The 13,512-nt window shown below is 42.2% G+C and overlaps 1 protein-coding gene across 4 annotated transcripts in view; it reads left to right on the forward strand.

Annotated features, from left to right (window-relative positions):
- Positions 1-13,512, forward strand: part of SGCE (sarcoglycan epsilon) — a 77,219-nt gene that overhangs the window by 48,283 nt on the left and 15,424 nt on the right. For all 4 annotated transcript variants that reach the window (XM_066585603.1, XM_066585600.1, XM_066585599.1 and 1 more), the window contains 3 exons: positions 2,576-2,774; positions 5,474-5,636; positions 8,383-8,594. In XM_066585603.1, the coding sequence (XP_066441700.1) occupies positions 2,576-2,774; positions 5,474-5,636; positions 8,383-8,594 (574 nt within the window). The remainder of the gene's footprint in view (positions 1-2,575; positions 2,775-5,473; positions 5,637-8,382; positions 8,595-13,512) is intronic.

Genomic DNA, 13,512 nt, shown 5'->3' on the forward strand with positions numbered 1-13,512 from the left:
AGTGAGTGTGGCAGGGGCTCTTCGAGAGGATGCAGGGACATGGAGGCAAAAAAGTAACAGGGTCTGATATAGTTTATTCAGATGTTTTGGTTTTGGCACAAGATGGCCAAAATTTTGCACAGGGAATTGCAGGCGCAAGAGGTGGTAGGTGAAGGAAGAACAAGGAGTCCTAGAAGTGATGACATGGCCCCACAGAGCCCTGATCTCAACATCCTGAAGGGACAGAAAGATTAAAACAAGCCGACATCCACAGAAGATCTGTAGTTGGTTCTCCAAGATATTTGGAACAACCTCCACTCCGAGTTCATTCAAACACTGTACAAGTATATTTACAAGAACTGATGCTGTGATTTTTATATATATATGAGTGTAGCTGCACCTGAACGAGGGAGATTTCTTCTCCTTTGTCGGAAGTTCAAAATCCACACCAGAGCGCAGGAGTTTGAAATAAGAGGTGGGAAGATAGCGGCTGCCCGATCTTCCCTGCACGATGTGTTCACTGCGTGTGGGGAATATAAGGCAGCTCCTATACTTTAGCAACTTTTATGCATACCTATTTTTTGTGGGTCCATCTCAACTATGAACACTGATTTGCTGTACAATTTATATTTTCAGGTGGTCTATACAAAAAAAATCACATAATTTAGAAAATCTATTTAAATTGTAATGATCCTGAGTTGCAGTTTACTTCATATTCAAGTACTGCACTCACAATTCTACTGGTCCTCATTGCACGGAGTCACGCTGAGCGCCCAAAATGCAAGAGGGCTGTTTTTCTATACTAGATTACAAAACAGTATCTAATGTAAAGAGATCACTTCCTAGAAAGTAGAACTCTGTGCAGACACCAAACAAGCAGGAAATCTTCCAAGATTGCAGCTCTTAAGTATCCAAAATTGTGAATGCAGATCTGGAGTATAATACATGATGTAACTCTGGGTCAGTACAGGATAAGTAATGTAATGTATGAACACAGTGACTCCACCAGCAGAATAGTGAGTGCAGCTCTGGAGGATAATACAGGATATAACTCAGGATCAGTACAGGATATGTAATGTAATGTATGTACACAGTGACCCCACCAGCAGAATAGTGAGTGCAGCTCTGGAGTATAATAGAGGATGTAACTCAGGATCAGTACAGGATAAGTAATGCAATGTATGTACACTGTGGCTCCAGCAGCAGAATAGTGAGTGCAGCTCTGGAGTATAATACAGGATGTAACTCAGGATCAGTACAGGATAAGTAATGCAATGTATGTACACTGTGGCTCCAGCAGCAGAATAGTGAGCACAGCTCTGGAGTATAATACAGGATGTAACTCAGGATCAGTACAGGATAAGTAATGCAATGTATGTACACAGTGACTCCACCAGCAGGATAGTGAGTGCAGCTCTGGAGTATAATACAGAATGTAACTCAGGATCAGTACAGGATAAGTAATGTAATGTATTTACACTGTGGCTCCAGCAGCAGAATAGTGAGTGCAGCTCTGGAGTATAATACAGGATGTAACTCAGGATCAGTACAGGATAAGTAATGCAATGTATGTACACTGTGGCTCCAGCAGCAGAATAGTGAGCGCAGCTCTAGAGTATAATACAGGATGTAACTCAGGATCAGTACAGGATAGGTAATGTAATGTATATACACTGTGGCTCCAGCAGCAGAATAGTGAGTGCAGCTCTGGAGTATAATACAGGATGTAACTCAGGATCAGTACAGGATAAGTAATGCAATGTATGTACACTGTGGCTCCAGCAGCAGAATAGTGAGCGCAGCTCTAGAGTATAATACAGGATGTAACTCAGGATCAGTACAGGATAAGTAATGTAATGTATGTACGCAGTGACTCCACCAGCAGAATAGTGAGTGCAGCTCTAGAGTATAATACAGGATGTAACTCAGGATCAGTACAGGATAAGTAATGTAATGTATGTACGCAGTGACTCCACCAGCAGAATAGTGAGTGCAGCTCTAGAGTATAATACAGGATGTAACTCAGGATCAGTACAGGATAAGTAATGTAATGTATGTACACTGTGACTCCACCAGCAGAATAGTGAGTGCAGCTCTGGAGTATAATACAGGATGTAACTCAGGAACAGTACAGGATAAGTAATGTAATGTATGTACACAGTGACTCCACCAGCAGAATAGTGAGTGCAGCTCTAGAGTATAATACAGGATGTAACTCAGGATCAGTACAGGATAAGTAATGCAATGTATGTACACTGTGGCTCCAGCAGCAGAATAGTGAGTGCAGCTCTGGAGTATAATACAGGCTGTAACTCAGGATCAGTACAGGATAAGTAATGTAATGTATGTACACAGTGACTCCACCAGCAGCATAGTGAGTGCAGCTCTAGAGTATAGTTTGGGATAGAACTCAGATTCAGTACAGAATAAGTGATGCAATGTATTTACAAAGTGATTTTTAAGTAGATTTATCTTATATGTAACCTAAAATATTGTATTTAAAGTGTAACATTATAGTTTGTCTCTATGATGTGTTTTATTAATTTTTTTAATTTGTTGTACTAATTTCCATGCATTTTGTCTTTTCTGAGAACAGATTTCCCACTACCTTATCAAGCTGAATTCTTTATTAAAAACATGAATGTAGAAGAAATATTAGCCAGTGAAATTTTGGGAGATTTTTTAGGAGCTGTGAAAAACGTCTGGCAACCCGATCGTCTCAATGCTATTAACATCACATCAGCGCTAGACAGGGGAGGCAGAGTGCCACTCCCCATTAATGACATGAAGGAAGGGTAAGCTTCACTCTTCAAATTGTTACGGCTTTCTGAAGTATACACAAGTAATAATTTGCGGTTAATATAGCACATGTCTTTAGTTAATTTGGCGCAATTTACACATTTTTTAACCGAGCCCCTTTTCCTGAACACTTTTTAAAACCATTGTAGTAGGTATAAAAAGTATGTAAAATGCACAATAAATTTGGCCTACGCCATGTGTTCCACTTTTATGACAGAATTCTGCTGCATATATTTTTGGTAAATCTCCCTGTTTCTTGCATCACGGTCATTTTGTAAAATACTGATGATTTAGGGTGGTTTCACACTTGCACTCGGGGTTCCACTTCCCTGCTCCATTTGAAGAGTAAGCAAGGGGAATCCCCATGGCTGAGCGGCTCCGTCTCAGGACAGAACCCAACAGTGCCGAACAGATCCCATTGACTGTAATGGGGTCCATTAGGTTTCCACTCAACTCCCCAGCTTTTGGACGGAAGAAAAAGCGCTGCATTTATTACAGTGTTTTGAGCCGGATCCGGGAGACAACCTCAGGTGTGAAACCGGCCTTACTTCATATTACTCATCTTGAACTGAACCCTGAGTTCCAGCTTATATCGTAATCCAGAGCGGCATTCACAATTCTGCTTGTTAGCATTAGAAACATTCAACAAACTTGTTGACAGACACACTTCTAGCGGCTTATTGGAGCTCCTAGAGTGCAGGAGTCCAGCCTTCTAGACAGCTCCCCTGCTGAACCTTAGCCTTGTTCCCACCTCCTGAAATCCAGTTCCTGTTTTGGCTCCACCCTGATTGCTAATTGGACTTACTATAAAAACCTAGCCCTGTCCCTCCCTCAGAGTGGGGTTATTGAGCTCCCAGCCTGTAATTAAGCTTCTCTCTTTCCTGCACCTACATCTCCAAACAATTGCTCTGGCTTACCTCGACTTCGCTACCTGCCTGCTCCTCTTGTACTGTAACTGATATTACCTGGATACTGACCACTGGCTTACCCCCAACTCTGCTATCTGCCTGCTCCTCTTGTACTGCAACCGATACTACCTGGATATTGACTACTGTCTTCACCCTGATTACGCTAACTGCCTGCTCCTCTTGTACTACAACTGATACTACCCGGATAGCGACCCCTAGTTTACACTGACCATGCTACCAATCTGCACCAGTTATGACAAGGACACTCCAACCCAGAACCAGATTGTTACAAAACAACTACGCCCAAATATTGAGTCCATTGTGGACACCTTGCGGAAACAGGTTTCTGAGCTACAAAAATGTTTTGCCACCTACCAAGGAACAGTTACTAACCTACAAAGAGAGATAGATGGTTTACAGAGGCAACTTCTGGAGGTACGCAATTCTGGCATAATTTTGGTGCTGGAAGACTGATACCATATGGAATGTAGCCACACAGAAGAGTCAATTCCATTGAGGATTAACCAAATCAGGAAAAGATGACAATTTGGAGGACTTTATTCAAATTTATCAGAGACTTACTAAACGTAAAAAGGAGAAGCTGCGGGTACTGGAGTCGTCCCTGAACCAATGCAGATTCATGTCATCCACAAATCTCTTTCCCTAGCAGAGAAGGAAAGGCGCTTTAGGGAGAATCTGTCTCTATTGTGGGGGCTCGGGACATTGTGCTATTAACTGCCCCAACAAGTTCCATTGCCTTTACCAGTGCTAAGACCATAAGAAAGTCTAAAGTTCCCAAACCGCCATGTTCGGTGTCACAGGCCATCCAATCAATAATGCAAAACAGGGCGTAGCTAAAGGCTCATGGGTCCGGGTGCAAAAATTTATCTTGGGGCTCCCCAACTTCTCTTAACCTCTTAACACAGAGGCGTAACTTGAAGCTCCTGGGCCCCAATGCAAAACCTGTAACAGGGCCCCCAACTATAATGCTATATTCATAGAACTGGGCTCCCTATATGAAGAAAAGAGGCCTTATGGCCCCCCTAAGGCTCCTGGGCCCGGGTAGTTACGCCAGTGATGCAAGAGAAAGGTGAGCTACGTCCCCCATTTTTTCACTTTGTAATTCCCATACAGGTTGTAATTGGGGCCCAAAAAGTGCAATGATTCAGTATGTTAGATTCTGGAGCTGGAGGAAACTTCATGGACTGTAAATTCGCTATTGACAATAATATCTCAAATTGGACCAAAACAATACCAATTGATATGGAAACAGTGGATGGATCACCGTTGTCGTTGGGGCCTGTAACTCATGAGACAATCGAACCTGAAATCATTATTAAACCTGATCACCATGAACCGATTAGTTTCCATCTTATCTCTTCTCCCAAGTTTCCAGGTATCGGAGGAATCCCTTGGTTTTCTACCCATAATCCCACAAATTTGTTTGCTTATCATTCGTTGTTCTGATAATAATTGATCCATGTAAACAAGACAGTCATTCATCTATGAATGGCAGAGGGTGGGCAGAGGACATCTCTCCAGCATGCACCACCTCCATTCAGAGAGCGATTATCGATTCTGCGTAAGAGCACAGGATCTATAATTGCTGGGACGATTGTCGGGTGCTTAAGCGCGCAACAGTCATCCGGTGTAAAAGGACCCTTACAAAATTGTGAATACAGTCCTGGACTATAATACAGGCTTTTAATATACATTATATCTGCCTCTAAACTGATGAACGCAGATGAACCTATACGTAAATCTGAAAAGCTAACTGTGTCTTTTAGTGTCTATGTGATGGTTGGAGCAGATGTCCCATTCTCTTCATGTCTACGTGAAGTCGAAAACCCACAGAACCAGCTGAGGTGCAGCCAGGAGATGGAACCTGCTATAAGTTGTGATAAAAAGTTTCGGGCACAATTCCATATAGACTGGTGTAAGATTTCACTGGTAAGGTTACACCCCTGGTAAATATACTGATATTTAAAGGAACATTCCAGGAATAATGTATACATTGTGCACCCCTTTCCTTAAAGGTTGGCAACATCCTATTATACCTGCTCCTATTCCCACCCCGAGTTAGAGTTCATTAAATTTGGAGGACCTAAAGGGAACCTGTCACCAGGGTTCATGCTGCCCAAACCACCGGCAGCATGAAGAGGGGACATGTATGCCTATTGCCCCAGTGTTTGTGTTATTCTGGAATGCTGTGGCATTTCAGAGTAAACAAACTTTGAAGGAGGACTTAGAAATGGAGCTCCGAGTCAAAGAGGTGGGCCGCGCCAGCTTCTCCCCACCCGCAGCATGTTGAGGGACATGTAAAGGTGAGTTGTGTTTTTTTTTATTTTTCATGCCTTTATATGGCCCCTGGCATTTTTTTTTCAAGTCAAAAAAGATATTTTGTGAATTTAGGTTAAATAGGCCCTGTGCAAAATTACATTTAGTTCTTCCTCCTTCCCCCATTATGGTAATACACGCTAGGTACAACAGTGTTGGGATGTCACCTCAGGCAACAGAGGTGAGTTGTAACTCTACCAGCTGAGCGCAGTGCCGCACAGGGGCTGGCTGGCAAATTTTAGCATATGGGGAAAGTGTTAAACACTGGCCCATGAGCAGTGGCCCACCCTTGTGGTATCTTCACACGTGGTGGATTTTCTACAGTGGAAAAAATCCACAGCAAATCTTTAACAAAATCTGCACCATTCTGTGTAGACGTTGACACATATTTTGGTGTGGATCTGGAAATGAAGGGGTGAAATCTGCTGTGAATCCACAACAAAATCTGTCATATGGAGATTTTGACACAGATTTTGCTGCTGCCATGGAAAATCCTCTGTGTGAACACACCCATACGACCCATTCACAATGGTATATTTCCCGCCCATACCTATGCATTTTATGGACTGCATACAGACCCATTATAGCCAATTAGTCTATTCAGACATATGACATTATCTCTAATTAGTGTTGTCGTTTTCTTCTCCATCAAGTCAGACCGACATGATAGTTTCTCTTGGACACAACGTGTCTCTTCAGAGCTTGCCATACAGATGTCTTTGGCCCTTTGATTTTTAATATCCTTAACCTCTAAGTTAAGATAAACTCTTAATAGTGTCAGATATGATTGCCCCTAAATACTTTATGACAGTGTAACTCATAGCGCACCCTGAGTATTGAATAATAATCTGCAATGTCTCCCTGTAATAATGATCTGCACTATCCCATAGCCATAATGTCACCTTTACTTATAACCATACTGTCTCCTGTAGTAGCTATAAAACCTCTAGTAATAAATAGCCATATTGTCCTTCTGTAGTAATAAATAGACATAATGTCCCCTTTAGTAGTAACCATACTGTCCCCTTTAATAAAAGACATAATGTCCCTTTCTGTAGTAGCCATAATGTCCCCCTGTAATAATAATGGCCATAATGTCCCCTTTAGTAGCAATAATGTCCTCTGTAGTAGCCATAGCATCCCCTTCAGTAACATCCATAATCTCCTCTTCAGCAGCCATAATGTCCCCTCCAGTAGTTGCCGTAATGTGCTATTTAGTAATAGCCATACTGACCTCTGCTGTAGACATAATGCCTCCCATATTAAAATAATAGATATACTCACCTCCCCCACGGTCCCATGGCATTTTTCTTTCGTCCTCTGCTTGGCTCCTTCTGGTCGTCATCCTGCGGTACGATTGCTAACGCGATGGTATAATTGCATCGCCGATGTAACATATAGAAGATGCTAGGTGGCGGTGCAGTAGCGCTACTACTGTTTATTGTATGTGCGCTTAAAGACGCGGATACAATTAAGGGCAAATTTAGCCATAGAGGATTGCCTGGTGGTCCCCTCTTCATTTCAGTGGAATGCTGCGCCCTGTGCAGTTGCACATCCCAAAGTCTTCGTTTGCCCACAGAAGATCACTTCCTGGTTGCGGGATTCAAAAAAACCCTCCTCCAGAAAGCAATGGCTCTGATTGGTTTATCCAGCGCTACTCAGCTAATCAATGCTGTGCTCAATGAACCAATGCGAGGGCTGTAATTGGTTCATCTAGCTCTGCATTGATTGGTTAAGCAGAGTTTGTAGAACCAATCAGAGTTGCGGAGGTGGGATTAATGAATTTGCCAATTAGTGCCAATTCATAAATCCCGCCTCTACAACGTCATTGTACATCAAAAGCGATAACCTGAGTTGTAGGTCTTCGGTACAAATGCTTCCCCATGCAGAGGCATAACATATAGTGACTTACCTCTCCCCACTGAATCCCATGCCGCTACGGAGATTGTTTGCAAACTGCAGCCCTGCCCAGTTTACGGGATGTTACAGGCGCTGAAGCCAAAGTTCTACCACTGGCTTCAGCGTCTGTGACATCCAGTAAACAGGCTGGGGCAACCTGTAAACCCTGAGACCCATGGCAGCAATGTGGGACACAGCGGGAGCAGAGAGAGGTGAGTATACCACTATTTAGGTTGCAATGACCCTGGAAATACCATTGTGTGTTGAAAATATTGTATCCCTACGCCATTGTAACTGCAAGGATCGCTGTATACGGAATGCATGGGGGTAGTGGGTATGAATAATAAAAAAATGTATTGGGAATTTCCAATTTTTTAAAAACATGTTTTTTAACCATTGAATGGGCATAGGCTTTGTCAGTGTCCTCATGGCATATAGTGTATGTCTATGTCTGTTTCAGGTGGATAAAACAAAGCAAGTGTTGATCACTCAGGAACTTATGCGGGGAGAGGGGATTCTTCCTGACGCAGGGGAGTATAAACCTCCATCCGAAACACTGAAGACCAGAGACTATTACATAGACTTCCTCATCACGCTGGCAGTGCCCTCTGCCGTAGCCTTGGTGCTGTTTGCCATACTGGCTTACATCATGTGCTGCCGGAGAGAAGGAATGTGAGTACTGCCGCATACACACAATGCACACATATGGGTACGGTATATCTCTATGCACTTCTGTATACCTTTAATATGATATGTGTGTATATATAATATATATATGTATATACATGTCTCATATATAGATATATTATTGCATATAGTAGATTTCGGATTTCTGTTCTGCTGGATAAGTGGTTAATTGCACATATTTTCTGCAATAGCAGAGAGCATCACACAAGAATCAATCACATCAATGGCTTTCCTGCAGAAAGCTGTATTTTAGTATTGCATATAGAGTATGGGTATTTGGGTGTTGCAAGAGTTTAACCTATTGTTGAAACTATCCCAGTATGTACAATGCATTGATGTTTTTTTGCTTGGGTTAAAGCCAATTCATGTTACTGGCCACCCCAGTTGGCTTCTCTATCAAGTCCACCAAGCTACTCAACTACTCTTAATAGGAGATAGTCTATGTACTTGTTGAATAAGGCTACCTTCACATCTGCTGTGGGGATTACTTGTCCTCCTGCTTTATGGGAATAGGAAAGGGGAATCCCCTGGGGCTAATGGATCTGTCCTATGACGGAACAACCAGCACCGAACGGACCCCGTTGACTATAATGGGGTCCGTTTGGTTTCTGCTCAACAGTCCGGCAATTTAACGGACCCAAAAAGTCTTGCATGGAGGACTTTTTCTCCCATTAGTCTGTGCTGGATCTACGACAGAACCTCCGAATGGTGGTTTCGGCGCAGATGTGAAAGCAGCCTAAGCTAGTGTTACAGTATATTGATCATATGGCTTAATGATTGGTGACAGCGGTAATACAAATGGTGGCATCAATCAGGTCTTGTGTTGTGTATGGCTTGTAAGCGATATAAATAATGGTATATTACGCAATATTCTCTTAACCCTCGTAGAATGCTTTGTAGGGAACGAATTTTATATTAGACAAAACTGAGAACGTATAGTCAAGCAGTCCGGCTATTCGGAGTTTAATAAAGGCATGCATGCGAATGGCACCTGCTTTGGGTACAAATGGTCTTGCTGCAAATGAATTATTTCTGAGTATACAGATGTAGCAAACTTGAAATTAACATTTGACGCATTAAGATAACAATTTATTTTGCTTTTAATTCCCATTCATTGTTACAAGGCTTGTATAACTTTGCCTTGAAGGAATGCTGCCTTCCAATGGGTGGCCCTGTGGAGGTATTGTTCCATCTCCCTTATTTGATAACTCCATTACAGTGTACTACAAGCCTGCGAGTCGCATCTGTCATTTTAAAAATTGCTACATCTGTAAAATGCCTCACTTGTGTCCAGATTTGTCAACTCTTTGCTCTATATCATTAGTTATCTTAAGATAATGTAGTTTTAGATGCTTTCCAGAGAAAAAAAAACGACACTGGATTTATTACCGGGCACTAGAGGACCCTCCCACCGCCATCATACTTACTATTATTACTGTTTTATAACTATAAATGGTACAAAAAAATTCACATTACCGTTTCATAAATGTTCAACTTAATACCGTCACACAGTTCTGGCACAATGCTGCCATGCATTTCCTGTATAATGCCACCGTAATACAATCCTAGAGACAAGAATAGTACTTTATAGTGAGAGTAAATAGAGTTTATCCAGCATCACGTAGATATAAAAAAAAATCAAAAAATGGATTCAAACATAAAAGTTAAAATCCCATCTATATGCACATCCCATATAAAACACAGCTTACGCATTTCATACTCCGAGAGCGTTCTTAGTAATGGCATGTGATATATAAAACTTAAGCAGGTGGCGGTATGTTATGACGCAGTCGTGACAGACGGAGGCCGTATCTTTTTAGCAAAACTAAACTTTATGAAGAACGACAGTGTAAACAATGTTTCACTCGATAGGAGGGTTTGTGTACTTAACGTTTCATAATAACTCATTGCATAAGTTATCTTAAAGCGACAGTACCGAATTATCTACTGCAAGCCAATAAGTCATCTCTCAGACTTCCCCACTGGCAGCAGCAAGGCCCTTGTGTCACGGGCCTTCTCCAGTCATGCCCGACACCTGTTATAGTATGTGTAGACCAACTCTTTTCGCTCCGTAGGAGCTGCGTCCTTTCCTTAGAGGACTCCCTACGCTATAGACTTCATTAGCACTAGGGTCTCTCACACACGGCACTACCTCATGACATATACAACTTATTTAGGTGCGTTGCTGCCCCACTATAAATGGCATAAGCATTTTACATGGCATCATACATATTGCATAGTTACATAACACTGCGACCTTAAAACAATATCCTGCAAGGCCTTGCATTAACCCAAATTATGACACCATAACTACCCTATGATAAAGTTATCACAGTCCCAATGAGTTCATGACACTCATCCTGGCCAGGGATTTTACATTATGAAATCCCAGGAAAAGTAGTACACTCACACACTATTGGTATACCTTTTACTGCTCGCTTTTGCTTTTTTCTTGCTCTGTGCCAACACTGATACCCAGACCGCTGTGGGTTCCTTCACTCTGGTGGTCTGGCTGGTCCTCAATCTGACACCGATTCCTCGGCCCCAGGGTCATCAGGGCACTATGATGGTCTCTCTCCTGGCAGCTCTAGTTGCTGTGCTGCTGTCCCTAGACACGGCCTCCGCCACTTTACCTGCAGGCCTCTGGCTCCCACTCTTTGCTCTATATCACTGCCTCACACACTCTGCTTGGCTGCTCTCTCTGGGATACAGCTCTAAATCTTTTCTATAGGACACCTGAACACTGAGAACATTCTTTCCCCGGTTTGGGGGGACGAGGTTTAGCCCTATTCACTTTCCCCACAGAGGGCTGATCTTCAAAACAGTTATGCCCTAGTCGCATCACTGCCATGTCACTCAAGGGAGCGGAGCCATATCTATGCGAACCCTTGTAATGCAACCAATTGCGATCACTACTTTGTACATTAACCCTTTCCAATCCACTGTCTGACAGCTAAAGACATTCTGATTGAAGGCTGTACAGCTTCCGATGTCGGAAGACGTCTGGCAGGGTATTCTTACTGTATATTACTGGCCATTCTGTTGTTGGGGGCTTCTCCAGCATGTCCAATACCGCAGTACTGGCTCTAGCCAGCAGGTGGCGCCATTGTATAATGGCAGAAAGAGAAAACCCCCTAGAAAATCCTAAATCCAAAATTGGATTTCAAAGGGTTAAATAAAGTGGGGGAAAGAATACATAGTGCCCAGTAATACAGTACTCATATAACAGTAGCCAATAGCTCCATACAGTAGCAGTAAAGTGAGATCATTACAAGCTCTTCTCTTACAGTATATACATTTTATGGCATATTTCCATCTTGACCAAATGGTTGAGGCGAGTGAACAAACAGTTCTTAGACTGCTGGTACATTTGTGGATTGGCTTACTATCCTAGTCTTCATTTACCAGGTGCAGCACCATACTCATGGTAGTGGCTGTGTCTGGTATTACAGCTCACAGCAAATTTAAAGAGATTTTTTTTAAATAGCCTGCCTGTGTTAAAAAAATAAAAAACCCTATACTCACCCATTACGGGTCCCTGCAGCTCCAGCGTTGCATCTCAGTTTTCCCTGCCAGTGCTGTGTATACAGACTGTAGTGGATGTCACAGGGTGCTAATCACAGAGTTGAGCAGCTGACAAAAATGTCTTCACCTACATATAGCGGCCCACAGATGGTCAATACAACAACCAGGACAGTAATGTGTAGGGGAATCTAAAGCTCTTCTAATAGCCCAAAAACCCCAAATATGGCTCAGTAAAGATTTTGCAATGTTTGCAGCAGATCACTTCTATATAAGGGGTCTCTCCAACAGTATTTAGAATGTTACACAATTACACAGTTAAAGGGTAAAGGCCCATTTACACGTAACAATTGTCGCTCAAATTTCATTCAAACGACCAAAAAATGAGCGACAATCGTTACATGTAAATGCGGGCATCGTGCACTTTTCGTTTAAACAATGATTTTAAGGTAAACTTAAAATCCATCGCTCAGCTACTGGAGATAAATCAAACACATTTATCTCTCATTAGACCGCAGGCTGTTATGTCAGTGGGGAGCCGGCAGATAACATTGAAACCTGCTGGCAGACACAATGAGAACAATGCAGCTGTGTGCACAGCTGGGTGTGTGATTAATCATAGCTGGAGGCCCTTTTACATGCAAATGAAGATGATAAAGTGTTAATGGCCATTAACACTTTATGCAAAAAGATTGCTAAATCTTTCAGTCGCTTGAAAGATTATCTTTGAGCGTAAATGAGCCTTAAGTTTTCATTGCAACCACTTTTACCTTAATGCAACTGCAATTAAAAAAAAAGTCAAGTAACTTTACAAATAGTCTTCTGCTGTTTTGTGTACACAGTTCCAATTCAGGCAAATGCATCTCCTTGGGTACAGACTACAAACAAACCAGTGCAGTCTGATCACGCCGTTCTGTGTTACTCTACTCCCTCTGTACCCTCTTCATTATAACCTACAGACAGTAGAATAAGAGAGTAAGACATGCGCTCACGATCAGATTAAATAGGGTTTGTTAGTAGTCTGTAGCCACAGAGACAAAAAGCTCTGCATGGGAGCTGCATACACAAGACGATAGGATGTTTTTAACTAAGACTATTTGCAACATTGCTTTCTTTTTTTGTTTGCATAGGGGCAATTTAAAAAGTTGTTTGCAAAAGTGGAGTTACCCTTTAAATGACAAAGCATCAGATATACAGTATGTGTTACATCCGCATTCATGGAGTTTGTAAATGTGATATTTGTGTGATTACCGGGAGGATCGTACTGCTGGGGATTTGGCACCATGTCTGAGGAAGGTAAATGATAAAATGGATCAATGTTCCTAGATGTTCTTAAAGGGACAGACAACGTGTGTTAGCATTAATGAAGTGACAATAAGCA

The sequence above is a fragment of the Eleutherodactylus coqui genome, chromosome 12, assembly GCF_035609145.1.
Source record: "Eleutherodactylus coqui strain aEleCoq1 chromosome 12, aEleCoq1.hap1, whole genome shotgun sequence".
Classification (NCBI taxonomy): domain Eukaryota; kingdom Metazoa; phylum Chordata; class Amphibia; order Anura; family Eleutherodactylidae; genus Eleutherodactylus; species Eleutherodactylus coqui.